The sequence below is a fragment of the Oreochromis niloticus genome, linkage group LG11, assembly GCF_001858045.2.
Source record: "Oreochromis niloticus isolate F11D_XX linkage group LG11, O_niloticus_UMD_NMBU, whole genome shotgun sequence".
Lineage (NCBI taxonomy): Eukaryota > Metazoa > Chordata > Actinopteri > Cichliformes > Cichlidae > Oreochromis > Oreochromis niloticus.
The window spans coordinates 23,640,865-23,659,872 of record NC_031976.2 but is presented as its reverse complement, the minus strand read 5'-3'; the positions used below and the strand labels follow the sequence as shown (position 1 = coordinate 23,659,872).

General features: G+C 39.6%; 1 protein-coding gene across 2 annotated transcripts; it reads right to left on the bottom strand.

The window, feature by feature from the left end:
• Positions 1-86: 86 nt before the first annotated feature.
• cops7a (COP9 constitutive photomorphogenic homolog subunit 7A) lies at positions 87-18,672 on the bottom strand. Of its 2 annotated transcripts, none has more exons than XM_005455491.3 (8): positions 18,520-18,672; positions 12,707-12,829; positions 8,241-8,316; positions 7,432-7,520; positions 6,408-6,610; positions 6,211-6,316; positions 2,002-2,163; positions 87-682 (listed from the first exon to the last, which is right to left on the bottom strand). In XM_005455491.3, the coding sequence occupies exons 2-8, from the start codon at positions 12,827-12,829 to the stop codon at positions 620-622; spliced, it is 822 nt and encodes a 273-aa protein (XP_005455548.1). In that variant the 5' UTR covers positions 18,520-18,672; the 3' UTR covers positions 87-619. The 2 variants fall into 2 exon arrangements, with proteins under 2 accessions (XP_005455548.1, XP_003450640.1); XM_003450592.4 differs by having other exon boundaries at positions 1,994-2,163; positions 18,520-18,671.
• Between the last annotated feature and the right edge of the window lie 336 nt (positions 18,673-19,008).

Genomic DNA, 19,008 nt, shown 5'->3' with positions numbered 1-19,008 from the left:
TAACATTTAGCAGCGCACCCTCCGGAGATAGACTCTGAAGTGCATTTAATAAAAGAAGTGACAGTGACATTAATGAGACAGTCGAGACAAGTACAGGGCTTCGTTTTATTTTCCAACAATTTATATTCAGATTTTTTTTTCCTTTTTTACATGTCTCACCTCAGAAGCGAGCGAGACAGACAAATAATACAAAGCAACATAGAATTAAACTAAACCAAGAGAACAATTTAGACCAAAAAAATGCAAACACACACACACACACTCGCGCACGCGCACACACACACACACACACATACACAAACAAACAGGCGTCAAATACACTGATCCTGTTTCTGGTCAAAGGCAACTGACTCCTGCTGCAGACTGCTCTGTCTCCGTGTATTTACACCAACAGTCCGCCCGTTAACGACTGCAGGAGAGGATGTCACGCCTGCTTTATCCATCAGCTCGGTGTGTGTTTCTCAATCCGTCAGGGTGAGATTTGGTTAGAAGAGAAAGTTCCCGTGAAGCTCCCTGGTTGTTCTGTGGTAAATGAACTGTGATCACATTTTATTTATTTTTTTAAATGTTTGTTTGTTTTTGTCGACACCATGTGTGCCTGTCGATTAGTGAGTGTCCATCAGTGCCGCTGTCCCCTCGTCCTCAGTTGGACTTGGACCAGATCTTGCCGCTGCCGCGCAGCCTGGACAGAAAACAAATAAAAAACTCAGCTGGTGTTTTTTTTTTTTATTATTTAAATAATTTGATGGCTTACATGTTTACTTTCTGCTTGCTCTACTGAAGCAACAAATTACTGATGCAACCTGGGTGCAAAAGTGTCTTTATGCTAAAATTCCCAACACCAGTATTTACAGTTTTGTTTTTTTCGCAGTGGCACTGATCACGGTGGATTCTCTTCTTCTGCATATTTTGGCAAAGAGCAGATTTCTAATAATAACAGCTGCAGTATCAGTCCCATCCTTTAAATAGCTTCATAAAGAAATGGTGTCAAAACTCGTTTTAATTCGAGGATTGAGGTTAAGCTATCATTAATTTGGATTTTAAAACACTGAGTGGATCTTCATTTGAATGATGTGTGGTGCTGAGTGATGGAAATTACAGGGCTCTATGCTTCGTCAAAATGTGACAGGCAGCCAGAAAATAATCACTGCTCTCTGTTCGGCAAGAACAACATAAACAGCAGCCAAGCAAAGCATCTCGGCCGGTCACTGGAGGGGGGAAATGGTTCTTTCAGGAAAGAAACACGCGGGGCGTTTGTATATCCACTGACATTTTACAATCCAGGACAGATGTGAAATTAGCCACTGGTAATTAGGCCGGATGGAAGCAGAACAGAAAGAGAGTTCCTGATAGTGGGGTTATGGTACCGCTGCAAAACACTAATGTGCATCTGATAATAAAGCTACTTCATGCAGACACACGCTCAGGCACAGACAAGCCACTTACAGCAGCAGCTGGCTTTTTACTGTTTATTAGAAAAATGGAAACACGGTGGTTCTCGGCTGAATTAACTTTTGCTCTCTACAAGAACACCGGACTAATGGCTTTAATTTAGTGTTTGAAGTAGTCTTTATAGTTTCATGCTTATAAGTAGGGAAATACGTATTTATGAAGCACCTTTCAAAAATCACAGTTACAAAGTGCTTCAAAGAACAAAAGGAGGTGCAGCGATAAAAGAAACCTAATGGAAAAAACCTCCATATGAAGCTTTTTGTTCCAATTTTGTGACTTGTAAAAATGAATTTCTTATTTGGAGGGGGGTGGGGAAAAAGAACCTCAACAGAAACTTCATTTAAAAGCGTACCAACCAATTTGAATAAAATGCGTTCAATCTGTAAAATGTTTAGCCATGAAAACAATGAATGCAATTTCTATGCAAACTCCTGGTGGGTGCTTTTGTATAACAAAATAAATAAATACGAAAGCAGCTTACTCAAAATACTCTGCTGCCTGCTATGTGCAGCCACTAAAAACACAGCGGTACGCCACTCACCCTTTCACCTTTGAGCTCTTTTTGCCTGGTTGTCTCGGTTCCTGAGAGGAAGCGGGGTCTCGTGGCTCAGCGGGTTGGTCTGCGTCCTGATTGGAGGCGGCTCCAGCGGGAGCGGGGCCTGATGACGGAGACGCGGCGCTGGCCTTTAACGTCTTCTGTAGATTTGAGACCTGGTGGAGAAGTGAAGAGAGAGGGTAAAAACTGAAAATTGAAGGGACCAGCGTGGGTGTCCTCTTGTGTTAGTGACACCAGGAGGCCGTGTCAAAAATATTTAGAACAACTGGTAAAACTCTTGTGTCTGGGCTGCTGTTGGTCCTTCAGCCTGCTGTGGAGAAGACAGCAGTCATAACGGACAAAGAACTTCTTTGTAGTGAAGTGAAACTGAGTTAAAAATGATTAAGACGGTCCACTGCGGCTGCCGTCTGTGTGTCTCGTGCTGACTGTTTGGTCTTTGATATTTTTCCCATCTTCTTTCCCATTGCGCTGAACTCTGCTGTCACTCCCTTTCCTGTTCAAGCCAAACTTTCAGCCAATCAGCATTCTACCTACATACAGCGTCACTGCTACATGTCTGTGTCACCTGCATACCCAGAATGAAGGAAAGGATCTACACGAGTGGACAAACACAAGCTGTCAGGGAGCACATCTTGGTTTTTTGTGTATGTAAAAAGTTACAAAAAACAAACTCCACTCTAATTATCCTTTTATGGTCACGTGCTGATGTACTGGCCGTGTTGGACACCAAAGTGTATGAACGTTCCTTTCTTTAGCGCCATTTCAATTATATGGAGCTCAGAGATGGTCTGATTACAAAGCTTGCTTCCTACTTTAACTTCTTCTATTCCCATACCAGCACTGATGCTGAGAACATGCAAGTGACGACTGCAGTGAGTCAGGTGCACCTGAACCAAGAATTGTCAACGATCACAGGACTGTGGTGACATCACAGTTGACGCACGCAACAACCAATGCTTAAAAACAGGTTTTTCTTCCTCGCAGAAAACGTGTCGCTGAAAAGTCTCTTTTGTAGTTGAGGATATTTTTTCTTCCTGTTACTTATCTACATCACTGTGCAACACATTGACAAGTTTGGCAAGCACTCAAAAACAAAGAATGAACAACTGCCTCAGTCCCACATTACTCTAAAGGGCCATATACAAATGGATCTGATGGTGAGAGATGGACGGTCGGTTCTTAGGCCTGACCAGGAGGTATCCCACCCCTCTCCTACGACAACCTATGACAGGCTCCGGTTCCCCCGTGACTCTTCAAATGGGACAGGTGGAGAGAACCAAAGTCAGAGACTTGTAGAGATGACTGCTGAAATGACCGCGACACAAGATGCTCATTTATCCTGAACCACAACGTGTAACATCCACTAGCAAACAGCTGTAAACAATGGGATTCAGAGCAATTCAGCTGATAAATGAATCACTTTAAATGTGGGGAGAGGTTATCTGTGTCTTCTACGGTAATGAAGAGCCTGTGGATGACTTCTGGAGGGAACAATCTGCATTTAGAAGCTTTAAAGTAGATTTTGTATCAAAGGAAACTTATAAAAGCTTTTATGTTCCACCGACTGTAATAAGTTACCTTTAAATATCCGCTGCTTGCCATCTTTTCACTTCTTCAAACCTGCTTTGCTTTGTCGCCTCAAACCAGATTACTTATGCTTTCAGTAATTCAATCAGTGTTCTTCATTTCTTCTTTAACTGAGTGATTTATTGGATGATTTGTTTTGTATAAGGTTGCAATTTGTTCTCTTGTTTCTTCTTTTCTTTTTTGTGCTATTTTATTATGTTTTCCTTCTTCACTTAAATTTGAAATGTTACATCTCGAGCAGTTTAACCGCATGTAATAATTGTCAGCACAGTGCACGGCAAATGTGGCTAACACTGCAGTGTTGTTTACTTCTCCTGTTACTCTCTCTGCTTCCATAAACTGTATTTTAAAAGAGCCGAGTTCCCAATAAAGCAGTTCTCATTTACATACCTCTATTTTTCTCTTGTCAGACAACAGGACAAGCATGAAATAGTGACACAAACACGTCCCATTATACTGATGTTAAGCAGCCTTAACTGACAAGCCATTATCCGAGCTGCTGCACTGTTAAATCCTGATTTTATAACGACAATGATGTAACAAAACCACAATTCAGAAAAGTTAACAGCAATGTATAAGCTGTGATATTGTCCATATTTACATATTAATCTCTCAGAGGAATGCGTTTCGTTAATCCTATGAGTCCACTCATGTGAACTGCAGGTAGAAGCAAGTTAAATTTAGGATGTTTTAAGACCTTTTCAAGAGAAATAAGAGACCAAGCATGGAAAGAGAATACACATTCATTCATTTTTGGCATGTTATGCATGGTTGTCTGTCTCTACGTGTTGACCCTGTGACAGACATCCTGTGGCGACCTGTCCAGGTCGTTCCTCGCCTCTTTCCCCGTGACAGCTGGGATAGGCTCCAGCGCCCCCTTAACCCTGATGGTGTCAACGGGAATAGACATTATTCCCACTGCCACCGATACATACAGGATGTATGAGAAAGAATTATTGTGATTTATTTATCGTATTGACACATGCTGTGAGTCCGGAGGGGCAACACATCAAACACTTGTGAACATTGTTTCAGTTTTGTATGTAAAACTTTTATTAAAGTAGTTTTCCTATTGTTAAATGAACTGTTTTCTATAGATATAAGAACAGCCTCATATAAAGCAGCCACATCTAAATATGCAGCAGTGCCAGAAACAGTGGTGTTGTCTTATCCATACTAAATTCAACACTTTCAAAGGTCATCTTATAGTTAAAGTACACTAAGAACACTTTCACTTTAAGAACACTTTGAGGGCTTGATACAGCTTAACTCTTTGTGAGCAACCGAACGCTTGTAAAAGGGTACGTCTGTGCCAAGAGAGCGGCTCGCTGGCACGATGAAAGCGAGGAAATGTTGATTTTGTAAGTAACTCCTAATTGGGGAGACTGGCCAGGTTTCAGAGTATGGACAGATGTGAAAGGGGAGTGGCAAATGTCGCCCAGTGGGTCAACAGAAGGTCAAAAATTCAATCCCGGGCTCTTCCATTTCACATGTTGAAGTGTCCTTGGGCAAGACACTGAAGCCCAGACTGCCACATACACTCAGATGATGTTTGTTATGATTAGAAAGCTCTTAAAGCCATAAAATAATCTGCTGCTTGAATGTAGTTTTAATGTAAAAGTGCTTTGAGTGCTCAGATGGAGTAAAGAAGTACTATGTTATTATAGGTCCATTTACATATGACACATTTACAGTTTGTTTAGTGAACATGAAAAACTATTCTAGTTACCCCCAATCAGTCAGCAAATATCTGTAAGTCTACATTAAAACAACAGTGAGGTACCTACATGAATACAAAAACATGTTTGTGTAGCTGCATCTGTTCCTGTTCACACTGCCCATGAATGCCTTTGAAAGTCCCCTCTCACTTTTCCATGCAAATTTGCAGTGAAAAGTTTACGTGAGGCTTCAGCCCCTTTTCCACAGACAGGACTTTAACCTTGCTGAGCTGCTCTCTTGCACGGAGAGGGAGTTTTGTACTAAGACAGCTTTAACCTTGGAAGATGCCCACTTGATTTGTCAAGCTCGAGCTAGTTGGAGCAATCACACATCATCAGTGAATTTACTGTCTAAATCTGGCATGAATACTAATAATAGAGGGGTGTGTCAGTGCCTGTGTGACTGACAGCATCTGGCAGGCTGCCAGAGTGTTGATGAAGGGAACATGAGAAAAGTAAACAAACTTGCACCGTGGCTTCATGTCAGTCAATTTAATGCAAATCTCGAAAAAATGTAAAATAAAAATGCATTCATTGTCATTTCTATTTTTTAACCCCACCAAGCAATTCACAGAGCTGCCCTAACAGAGAATAAAAATGAAGTTAAACATCAGCTGGACATTTAATGGACTGCAAGTTTTTACTGACACAACGTGCACTAGAAAAGAAATCTCTTTAAATGGCCGTTATGAAATTGTTAATCGCATTCCCACTGATTACAGACTGATTACAGAAACGAGGTTGCAAATTCGAAATATGCAGTCAGGGTGAAACTAGAATACCACAAATGGCTGGGAGGAAAAAAAAAGGGAGATAGTAGCCAGGGAAGAGTCACGTTTATGGAATTTCTAAGCGGAAAAGAGGGAGAACTGAAGGCTGAAGGGAGGAAGGACTTACTTCTGTTTCCACTTGGACTTTGACCTTTAGCTGGCTCTCTCTGTATTGGTTTGCCCTCGAGACTTGCTCCTCAATACCACAGAGAACTGCCTCACAACCTGCACACCTGAGAGAGAACAAAAGCATGGAGTTAGAAAAACAGATAATTGAGACATAAATCTAAAGTGTGTCCACAGACACTTAGAGGTGATACTGACCACTCCTGCAGCGTGTTGATTATGTTTGGCAGCTCATTAGGGCCGAGGTCGCGACCCACGCTGCAGTCTACCTCCACCTGCTGGTTCCTCTGATCCAGTTTCCCCTGGATGATGTCGCAGTAAACAGCTTCAATCAGCAGGTCCTCGAGTTCCCGCACGTTCTTCAGATCGAGCTGTTGCAGGAGCAGCGAGTACGGCAGGCACTGAGGGGAAAATAAAGAGAAGAGGAAAGTGTAGGTAAGCAGGCAGCTAATTTGATTCCACTTCAATGCTCTGATGGAAAATGACTAAAAAAAAATGTTACAGTGAAAACGCTCATTTGTGTAAATGTCACTGCCAGAGGAAGATGAAAGGAGCTCAAAACTTTACAATCCTTCACTGGGCAATTAGTGAGTTCAAACCCACATGTAGGGAGAGCGGTGACACATTAAGGAGAAAAACAAGGGGGCAGGAGTGAAAGGAGGGATGTTAACGGACACAGAGATTAAGTTAGAGGAGGAAGAAAAAAAGACAGCACTGGTGAGAATAATGAATCTATTATTTATCAGGAGCAGAGGAAAGAAAAGGGCACAAGGAGAGGTGCAGGACAGTGGAGAGATGCTGTAACAAACCACATAAGATGAATACTTTATCGTGGACATGAAGTGCTGGCACTGAAATTTCAAATGACACGAAGGGTACAAGTTGTGCTGGTAACTTTTTCTTGAGAAATTAAGAGGCTCGTCTGTTGTTTTCCTCCAAATTTAGCTGATATATTTACAGCCACAAGCTTAGGATCACAGCCAACCTCACACGAGCGTTAAAAAGAAAAAGAGAAAAAAAATCTGATTATGAGCCCGAAGAAAATAGCAAAGCCATCTAAAAGCAGAATTGCCCACATATCATTAATATCAGGGCTTGCTTTATGACGCCTGCAGCCAATTTATTTTCTATGCTTGAGACAAAGAAAACAAAAATCAATACAACACCACAGCTCATCTGCACTTTTATGTAAAACCTGGACGAGAGAATAATGGACCTGTACCTTGAGGTTGGAAGCCAAGCTGATGATCGACAGATGACGGAGTTTGTTTCTCTGTGCCGGGGTCAGCTCGGGAAGTGAGGCTGCTCTCTCTGCAGCAGCAGACGAGAATAATAGAAAAAAAATGGAAACACAATGGGAAACATTTACCAGAACAGTGTGTAAGTGTTACTTTACAGAGGGTCAAACAGTCACACATAATAGAGGCAAAACTTATTACTCTGAAGTGTAATGTTACACAGCAAGGTGCAGGTGAGTGTGGAGCTGTTTAAGCAGTCAGAGAACAGAGTCGGGAGGAAGTCCATTTCCTGCGACTGTGCCTCCTGCTGACTCGCTACCCTGGTGACAGGACTCACGCCCCCTGAGACGGCAGCTCTGACAGCTCCTCTAAGGGACCCACTACACAGCTCTATGAAAGTAAATGTGCTCCCTGACGGCAAGTCTCAAAAGGGAAAGAACAATAAAGTAGGCTACAATCTTTTTCCAGGCTATTGGTTGATCTTCAGTACAAAATTAGTCATAATTAGGATTCCACTTCTACTTGAAGCTTCCTGGTGTATTACGCAGAAAGCAATTTAAGTTGGAAAAGATTTGTTTGCAGTCTGTTTGTGACACAGACAGTCATCAGTCTAAATAGGCTGAGGTACTCCAGCAATTTTTATCCATGAACCACCTGCCTGCAGCATTTCAGGTGAGGGTGTTTAAAGCCTCTGTGTCAAGGTGCCTGCCTTGAAGCAAAGAAATACGGCTCATAATAAAAGAGTTGCAGGGCCACCCTATTACTTATTTACATTGTGCTGCCGCTGCAATACCTTTGTAGTCGCAGTAGGTTCCATAGGCAAAGAGGTTCAGGAGCTGGTACACTGGTGCATGAGGACCGTTCTCCAGCTGTGGTTTGGAGAGAAGATGAAAGAGAAAATGATGTGGCAGAATATTGTAAGTAATGAGACTCTCTACATAAGAGCTATGCAACGGCATTTTATCCATGGACAGAGCAGAGGTGTTTCTGTGAGTCAGTAAAAAAGAAAGAAACACAACAAAAAGACCTGACTGGTATACTCAAATGTGTTAGGACTATTCTGCATTCATACCAGGCTCCAAAATCCATCTCTGGTGATCTGTGGGTCATTCCATCTCAGTTTATCACCCCCAAAAAAAGAAGTTCCCACATGACAGTTTCACACTTTTGCCTGAAAAGATTCCAGGTAAAGATGCACTATTTAGCAGGAATTATGCTGAATTTCAGCTCCCTATTGCCATTAATTTTTGCAGAAAAAAAATACTTTAAGAGATAAAAGGTTTTAGATGTTTTTATAGCATAATTTTTGAGTGGTAACTTTAAAATTCTAGAAAATTACTTGAGCTGTGTCCTTCAAGTATTTCAGGGTAAATATCTGGTGCCGTCTCTCTGACTCTCAGGAGTGTAGCTCAGGTTAACAAAGAATGATGGATGTTTGAAGCATCATAAATATTTGGATGTTTAATCTCTTTCAATTTGGAGTCCTGTAGAAACTGCAAGTTCACGTAGGGATAGGTAAGGGGCTTATATTTTCTTTATATCTTCTCATATACAAGACATAAAATATTCTTTAAATCAGTCCAGATCAGCTGAATGGTTTTGCTGATATTCAAGCTTGAATATGGAAAACAAAAACACATTTTCATTCAACTTCATTGTGATATTCCCCAGGTATGACCCCATCTACCAAATCTAAATTACCTTTTTTTGAAAGAGGACATTTCTGCTAATAACATATCAGAATTTGCGACAGTGTTCTCTCTCACTGTCCCAGTATGAATTTTGAAATACTCATATTTATGTATGGTAGTTGAGGATTATAATAAATTCAAATATTTCTAAAATTTACTGGATCTAAGACAAAGGGCCTAAATTTCACCCGCTGCCTTTCATTTTTAATAGCCGAGATAAAATTTGAGAGATTGTCCTTATCAGATTATTGGCTACAGAGATACTGGGGCTTCAAAATTGCATTTTAACATTCTTATTTAAGTATTACCAAGATATCATTTTCAATCACTTGACCATAAATTCTCAGTCATTCAGCTAATGACTAATTTTTTCAAAGAAACTATAAACACTACACCAACAGCATTTAATTCATTTGAAAAAATATAATACAACACCAAACTACATGCATGAATTCTGTTACCTGTAAAGCTTGCATCATCAGTGTTAATGAAACAAGTTATCTTCAATAGCAGAATGTAACTAAAAGTTGAATTCCTTCATGTAAGTCTCAGGTTTTTTTATGTCATCCTCCTTAATTACATATCTGCATCCAGTGTACCAGGAACTCCTGCCTGTAATCATGTGCTTATGGTACTGAGCACACATCCTCTCTTCTTGGCTAGAAAAAAAAAACTTCCTGCTGCGCCCTGAAGGTGCATAAATTAAATTAAAACATGTTGCTCTGCTTCTGAAACAATCTTTGGCTCCCTTACATAAATTTAAGAGTGTCAAAAAAAATAACACCTCATACTAAGAAAATGAGACAGAACACCATCACAATTTTGGATATATTATTAACAGAAACCTTCTCTTTCTAAAAAAGGTAATTTGGATTTTGGTACATGGAGGCATACCTGGGGAATGTCACACTGAAGTTGGATGAAAATGTGTTTTTTTTCCCTCCACCTATATTCAAGCTTGAACACCAGTGAAACCATTCACCCGATCTTTTAAAGAATATTATGTGCCTTGTACATGAGAAGCTATAAACAAATTATCAGCCCGCTACTCTCCTCTTCCAGAATTTGTAGTTTCTACAAGCCTTCAAATCTGCTGTCAGAGATTAGACATCCAAGTATTTATGACACTTCAAGCAGCCATCATTCTATGTTAATTTAAGCTACACCCCCGACAGTCCATATTAATATTGTCATGGTACCAGATATTTACTCTGAAAAATCTAGCTCAAGTAATTTTCTAGATAAATGAACTTTAAAATATCCCCTCAATAACAGATGCCAGAAAAACGTCTGACAGCAGGGACCTGAAATTTAGCATAATTCCTATTAAGAGACTATCTTTGCCCTGGCAAATCTGAGATGGTCAGGTGGGAGGCATATGATGAACTGACACAGAATGACCCCCGTGTAATATTTCCTGGTCCTTAACATTTAAATAGTAATCACATCCATCCATTTCCTCACCAGGCTTTTTTCTTGGCTCAGAGTTGGCCTTAGGCGGGTGACTACACACAGCATGATAAGGCAGATCGCCTGGTACAATTACCTTATACCTTATGTGGCCATTTCATAAACAAACGTGTCAATTATATTTTAATTAATAAAAACCTGGCTAAAAACATGCATGTTAAACAGTCGGGTACTAACATAGTGCATTTCTACTAAATCTGAGCACTGTTTGCTACTCCAAGCCTCATCCACCCCATACACACACATTCATACAAGTGCTTTCATCATTCACACATTTACACTCTGATGGATGAGGGCAACTCTGCAGTCAGTTTCTTGCCCAAGGATACTTTGACAGGCAGGTTAAAGGAGACAGGGATCGAACCACTAGCAATTAGCAGACAACCTGCTCTACCTCCTGACGCACAGCTTCCCCATGGTTTAAAAAAATAATGTTATTATAACTTTAAAAAAAAAAAAGAAAGAAAGAAAGAAAGAGGGCAGGTGAAATTCTTCTTTGCTAATGTCCAGCTGCTCTATTGCAGAAATCTTATTCCATTTCAAACCATTTCCCCTGTCCTTATAAATAACTGGAGGCCATCTATTAAATTTAACAGAAATTATAGGGGGGAAAGGAATGACCGCAATGGCCCTTCATCTGACTTCTGTAATTGCCTACGTTGATTTGAGTGTTGTGCATGTCTGGAAAGTAGCTAAGAGGAAAGGAAAATATTCACTGCTGTTAAAAATACAAATATTGTCTGATGAAAAGAGAACACTTGTCTTTGTCCTGCCAGAGGAAAATCACAATAGAACTGAATAAACTCACACAGGATGTTTGGAATAGATTATTGTGTAAATAGATGCACAGTTAGAAAACAGTGAGGGAGAAAACACAGAGGTAAATATTTGTGTAGGCTGTTGTATTGTTGCTCTTCTGTCTAAACTGAAACCGACATTTTTAATTTCCTGCAGTATTTATCACTTTGTCTGAACTGCTCAGAAATCTCAACTTTAGCTTTTCTCTCTTGTCTTTTTACTGCGAACTGTTAGTTAAAACGTCCTCTGCTATATTTCTTTAGGACTGCTTGTCTTCATTTTTTTTACCTTGGTATGGTTCTTTATTAAATAAGGACAAATGCAATTTGTCTGTTTAGCTCCTAAAAAAGGGTCTGAAATCCTTAGCAAATATTCCCACTGGTCTGGCTTTTTCTCCATCCTTTTCACAGCTTAACTTAAGTAATGGATGAATGTTTCTGCTAAATCATGCTCTCCTTTAAAAGCAGCATTTCGCTTCAAAAACAGGGTATTAGCTGTGTGTGTATAATGTGTTATCCTGCAGTTTATGGTGCCTTCAGGAGCTCGATGCTTGTTATGTGTTGTTGTGTTGATCGGAGGGTGAGTTCTGATTTCAGTCACTGGAACATAACTGTGGTGTTTTTCCACTTGCACGGATGGCAAATGTGATTCAGTTTGTAAACACTTGCGATCATGCTACACACAAGCTGTGCAGCCACTGGTTTGGCTGATGAAGCTTCTTCTTGAATTCATTAAAGGACATTTTTGTAATTTCCTTCTGCAGTTTTTAACTTAAACTTTCACCACCAGGGGGCAGCATTAAGACAAGAAGGTCTGCCATTTACCTGGCCACAACTGTAAACAAGACTGTGCTTAATAATTTTCCTGGTTAAGTGATTAAGCTGAAAGGTTATAGTGACTTACTGCATAATCTTGTGGGACCAGCTTGGCTCTAGTTCATCTTGAGTTTATATATCTTCAGGAAATTGGCTCGTTAAGTCTGACATCATTATCACTTCAGGATCCAAAAGCTCCTTCAGATCCAAAAAGCAAACAAGCACCGAGGCACCACTGAGTTAAAAATGGTGCAAATTCTTTCAGCTCCAATAAAATTATCAGTGTGGTTGTTCTCCCTGGCGCTGTTGGTAGCTTTAGTTAGTTTTGGAATAATTTATTGATGGTGTATTTAAAGACAAGACTTCATAAAAAGAATCCTTTAAAACTAGTAAGTGTAACTAATAATGATTTTTCATTCATGCCAGGACTGACAACATCCCAATGGGGAGAGTGTGTGGATAATGTGTGGGGAAAGTGCATTTACCTCTCTGACATTAGGCAGCTCCAAGATGTCAGAGAAAACATAGAGGCCTGGGGTCTCCAGCAGAGAGCTGACAGCCTGGGCCAGTGCTGAGCCTGACAGAGACAGGAGCTGCTCCACCTCCATCTGATGCCGGGAGGACACAGGTACCAGAAACACAGTTAGCAGGTTAGACGAGACAAGAGTACTACAGAGACACGAATGAGCTGCAGAGCAATCACGATAAGAATCAAAGAGATATCCTCTCTTATTGCCTTAGCTCTGCCACTTTATTAAAGCCCTCTGGGGACATCATATCAAAATCTTTGAAAAACACAAGAACAAGAACCACAATGGTCTATTAATGAAGCCTCAGACCCCACAGCATCTGTGTGTAATGCCATGCCCTTGTCAAACCTTCCAGCCACTCATCACTTGTTGAAAAGATATCTATATAAATGAACAATACTCACTCTAATTTAATGTCCAACAGCCAAGGGCTCTTGACCAAAGCACTTAACCCTCAAACTACCTGGAGAGCTCCTCAGATACTGAAAGAGCAGCTTAACTGGGCAGTACCAAAGCAGGCAACAAGTGAAACGAATGCGAAGCAGGGCATGTATATTCATCAGCCCACTCCTTCAATAGAAATACGATGCAAATGCACTTTGGGCTGAAGGCAGCACCAGAATAATTACCTAAGTACTGACATGAATCTATCTGCGCCTCAAGCAGACACTTAAAATCTGGAAAGAAAACAAACAACCTAATAAACATCCAGGACCATTCCCCGATCTAACCCGTCATATTTAATGTTGTCTTTACATTCTCTTGTTATAAAAATCTAAATGATAGCACAGCTGTATGCCAGTTTGATCCCACTTCATCCTGATTCAAATGAGCCTCAACTGAGCAACTGATGGGATATTTTAAGATCTTAATCCCAGTAGACACATCCTGGGACACAAGGGAAGTTGGTATTACAGATGCATGATTAAATTATTGCAATTGCATCATACTGGCATCATTACCTTAGGCCACTTCCTAAAATTTATGCAACAGTGTCTGGATACCCATTGTGGTGCTAATACTACTCTGCCTGCTTCTGCTGGTGGCACCAATATAGTATCTTATCCCCATAAATTGGACACATTTAGATGCACATCTTCTGTATGTCTCCCCATCGCACCACCATTGAGGAGGTCCAAAGTGCACATTCCTAGATGAGCTGAAAAGGTGAGTGGACATGGGATTCAATCAAACAAGTTAACCTACACCGTGCTTTAGAAACACCGCCTCTCGTACTTTCGGGGCTTTCTAAAAGTCAAATCAAGCCCGAAGTGTGAGGCTGAACTGGATCCATCTGTATACCTCGACTGAATTTAAAAGATGGCCAAAACTGGCTGTATATCAGTGAGAGGTGGCATGAGGAATTTGTTGATCTGCTCAATATGAGAGATGCAGCTGTCCAGACACAAGATACTGTGATATAATAAACATGAATAAAACAGAAAAAACCCCACTGTCATTCATGAATAAATTTAAACGGACAGACAGCTGCTCATTGAGATACATGGTTTTAACAAAGACCTTAGGTAATGCCTGTATTATTCTTTTTAACAACTTATCCTTAATTTTGCCTATTCATTTACTTTAATTGTGTATTAACGTTAATACAATGTCCCTGTCCTACCATATTCAGGCATCACAAGTACTACTCAAAACATTCAGTTCTTTAGCTATTGTTATTGCTGAGAGGAGCTCTATATTTGCACAGCTAGAAAATCAAAGTGACTAAGACAGTTTATTAAATAATAAAAAGTCTATACTGCAAGCCGAAGAAATACAAAATTCAATTTTGGAGCTGCAAGCTTCCACTGTTTTCTAATACCCCAAACTCACTAAACAGCTCCCTGTGCTATAGACTTTGCATCTCAACCAAGACACATGCTGAAGGTCACTGCAAACCACTGCTAAGGCTTGAGTTTTTGTTTTGACACTTCACACAGTCAGCTTCTTATTAAATGCTGAGGCAAACTGAGCCATAAAAACACAGAGGTTACAGCCTGTGCAAATATTAAAAACCTAAAACAAAGAACAGAAACTTAAATCATTTTAAAGCTACTTAAAGGAAGATAACTGATTAACTAGGACCATATGGACAGAGGACAGAAATTATCACGATGTGACAGTAAAGTTGTTTGTTTTGGTTAGGCGGGGTTGTGTCCTCTTTCTCTCTACCATTCTGCAGGTAACTTTGGGAACTGCATATTTTTGATCTTTGACTGCTGTCTAGACCAGGGTCACTGCACATAAACACATTGATTTGTGTCATTTTAACAGCATTTTTGAGCCCTCATAATCTCTTAAGTACAGGAGCTGTAGCATGAAATTTTCTGGGCTGAAAAACAAATTTAACATTGAGTGAAGAGCTGCAACCAAATTAACTTTACACCCACTCCAAGTGTCACCATCTAAGGCTAAAATCAAATTTTTGTTAAGCACGTTTTTTTCTGTAACCAACTTTGAGGATCATCATGGCATATATCGCTGTTCCAATAACTAAACTGCATCAATGTAATGTCTATCACATAGAATAACAGAAACAAGCACTGATACCCAGAAAAAAACTTCAGGAAGTGCATTTTGGGTAAACTCTCTAGGGTTATACCACTGTGTACGGTATCTGGCTGGTGAAAACAAGCTATGAAAGCTCTCCTATATAACTACATTTTGGTACCAGATTCAGTTTTAGATGCTACTCAAACTACATGCTTTATGTCAGTGCAAATTTTCACCCACTGAGGGCTTGTAACTCAAAAGACTTTTTCATAGTGAAGGTAAATTTAGCATAGGTTCTTAGAATATTGAATGATCATTAATAAAAAAAGAATCTGTTTATTATTATTGATTAGCATGTCTGCTGTTTCTCAATGCTAATGTTTTCTTTCTACCCTTTCCCCAACCAGTAGAGACAGATGGCAGCCCTCACTGAACCAGTCTGGTTGCTCTGAGGTTTCTTCCTGCTAATAAGACTGGTTTTCCACCCCTTACTGTCACCAAGTGCTTGCACAAATGAAAATTGTTGTGCTTTACTTTAAACTACCGTATTTTCTGCACTTGAAATCCTTTAATTTTCTCAAAAATCGACAGTGCGCCTTATGTATGAATTCTGGTTGTGCTTACTGACCTCAAACCGATTTTATGTGGTGCACAGTGCTCAAAAATCTGTCAAAAAATGTTTTAGTATGACTTAAGCTACGAAGCTGTACGGCTTGATGGATTGTTGAAGCATTATGGCTACCGTAGTCAGGAGCCTCGCGAAGTTAAAACATTACTAGACTATTTAGAAGTAAGGCCATAACTATTAGTCTGTCAATTGGCTTCATTTATTCGGAATATGAAAATTAAGGATTAACCAACTGTGGAATTATGGGCCCATATTGGTGCTAATTATCATTATTATCTCATTTTGAATTTGATAGTAGCAACACATCTCAAAAAAGTTGGGACCGGGTCATATTTACCACTGTGTAGCCTCCCTTCTTCTTTTAACAAAAGTCTGAATTTTTTGGGAGAGGAATGTTGTCCCATTCTTGTTTGTTAAAGGATTCTAGCTGCTCCACAGTCCTGTTTTTCTTTCTTTCTTCTTTTTCATAGTGTTCCAAATGTTTTAAGTCAGCAAAAGAGCTGGATTGCAGGCAGACCAATTCAGCACTCGGACTCTTCTACTATGAAGTCACGCTGTTTTCATAGCAGCAGTATGCAGTTTCACATTGTCTTACTGATATATGGAGGGACTTTTTTGAAGAAAAAAAAAGCCAGATAATCCCTCTCCTCTTTAGTCAAGAGGACACAGTGAACATGTTTTGCAAAAAGAATTTCAAATTTCAATTTATATGACCTCAGAACAGTTTTCTATTTGCCTCAGTCCCTTTTAAATGAGCTGTGACCAAGAGAAGATGAGGCTTCTGGATCATGTTCACATACGGATTATTATTTGCATGATAGAGCTTTAATCTGCACTTGTGGATGTGATGTTGAAGTGTGTTAAAACACAGTAATATCAACAAGTGTTCCTGAACCCATGCAGTGATTTTCAGAATAACAGAATCCTGTCTGTTTTTAATGCAGTGTTGCTTGAGGGGCTGAATGGCACTGGCATCCACTACTGATTGTCGACATTGTCCCTTGGGCACTTTGAATCTTTTAATATTGTCGTGGACTGCAGATGATGAAATACTCAAAGTCTTAACAACTTTATTATTGAGGTACATTATTCCAAAACTATTCTCCAATTTGTAGATGCAGTCTTTTTTCTTGGCAACAGATCATGTTACTGACTTTTTGCCAATTAATCCAATTAGTTACAAAATGTTCCTCCATCTGTTTCTTCTTCATACCACTTACTTTTTTAACCTTTAATTGCTCCCAAGCCAAATTTATGGAAGCATGTTTCTGACATGAAATTTAAAATGAGCGAATATTTTTCATAAAACAGTGTCTCCATGTGATTAAAATCTGGGTTTGTGAGATTTGAAAATCATCCCATTATGTTTTTAGTCACATTTTACACAATGTTGGAATAGGGTTTGTGCTTGCTAATACACTGATATTCCCTTAATAAGGCTAATACTAGCGCTTACTAATATTCCCCTCATGTGTATCAGTGTACCCTTGAGAAATTGACTTTCACACTCTCCCAGAGATAAGGGTGACACCTTCAAATAGCTTGTTTAGTCAAACGAGCAGTGTAAAACCACACAAATTATATTTGAAGTCTTGTAAATACCTCTGGGAACTAAACCATTTATGTCAAGTTTGTTTTATGGATATATTTAAATTGACTGTTCTGCATGAAAAGGGAGTACAAATACATTTTTAGCACTAATTGACATTGATAAATAAGAGCCTTCTTTGCTGACAGTTTTCTTTCAAAGTCACAAATGAATCGGCAACTTTTCAGGTCATTACTACAATACTGTTTGAATCTCTACTTCAAACAAAGTTCCTTCACCACTTGGACGCCACCTTGAAACCTATCCGTGCATATATTTCCAAGCATCATCTATATTTATCTGTAATTAGTTTGTTCAGCAGCACAAAAGCTGCACCTACAGAGCAAGCAGTCAAACCTAACTATAACTGCTTTAAAAATTGCTGACTTTGCCCAGAAATTGGGTCTTTAAAAAAATATTTTTTCCTTGCTTGAAGTTTTACTTCTATCACCATCTTTATTTTTGTTAAACTCCCATAAATTTAAATTAATATCCGTCTTTCAAGTCTAAAGCAGTAAACAGAAACGTCTCTGTCATTCTGTACTGATTCAAGACCTCAATTTTAAACTTGTTAATATAAAATAACAATAATAATAATAGTAGTCTATTTATTCAAACAAAAATCAACCAGAACATAAAGTGGCGCTTACAGAGACTTAAAGGGTCATGTGTTGTCCTTAAGTAAGTACTTAAATTCAGGGTGCACTGATATTAAGCTTATACGCTTATCCGGGACGAAACATCAAATCAGCTGTCAGATAAAGTGCTAAAGATACACATTATAACTGTAGTTTTGGGCAGCTGCCCGACTTTAAGCTCGCTGTTTACGTAAACATTACCTATTATTCAAGCTCAATGTGTCATGCTAGCTCGGCTGCTAGCGGCTAACTAGCCGCCGCCAGGCTTCACCTAACCGCTGACTTCAGGCCTCAGTCCATTTTAAGGCTTCATATTGACTTCAAACATGCCACCATCGTATTCAGATAGCCAATAAACTACATATGCATTGAAATATTAAAACTAAAATGGTAAAATGCGGATTAGCGTGTTAAAATTTACCTTGTTGTGTTGGTTTCTGGCAGACAGCTTCCCTTTCGAGTGCTCAGTTCCGCTACAACAAAGTGACGTAATCCGTGATTGGACAGTAGCTCAAAGGAGGCGGGACAAAGGCAGCTGTCAATCACGACTTGTTGCAGCGGATTAGAGAGGAGAGCACCACTTAGCGACGACTGGGTATACTACACGCAAATATTAGCGGACTGCACGGAGTGTATGTCAGTGTTCTCATGAACAGCAGTCAGTGATGAAATGCTTCGTCCTGCTAAACACAAAGCCAAATACGGCAGTTAGCATGCTTTCAACTTAGGAACATAAATATGAAAAAAGGCGTCAACAGGAGTTACATTGTTTATTATCTTCAATAACCTTTACTAATATTTATTTTCTCTTTAATATTCTTCTGCTCTAAATCTCCCAAAGTCTGTGTATGTATTTCAGAGGGAAACTCTAGACAAGCATGATATCTTTTTCTTCTTATTTTGGCTGCTC

What these genes read in the sequence shown, in the direction of transcription:
- cops7a (XM_005455491.3), bottom strand. Translation starts at nt 12,829, where the DNA reads ATGGAGGTGGAGCAGCTCCTGTCTCTGTCAGGCTCAGCACTGGCCCAG. An exon ending in GCTTGGCTTCCAACCTCAAG is followed by an intron (nt 6,611 to 7,431) that starts GTACAGGTCCAT and finishes TTTTCCCCTCAG; the next exon opens with TGCCTGCCGTACTCGCTGCT. An exon ending in CAGGCAAAAAGAGCTCAAAG is followed by an intron (nt 683 to 2,001) that starts GTGAAAGGGTGA and finishes TTTTCTGTCCAG; the next exon opens with GCTGCGCGGCAGCGGCAAGA.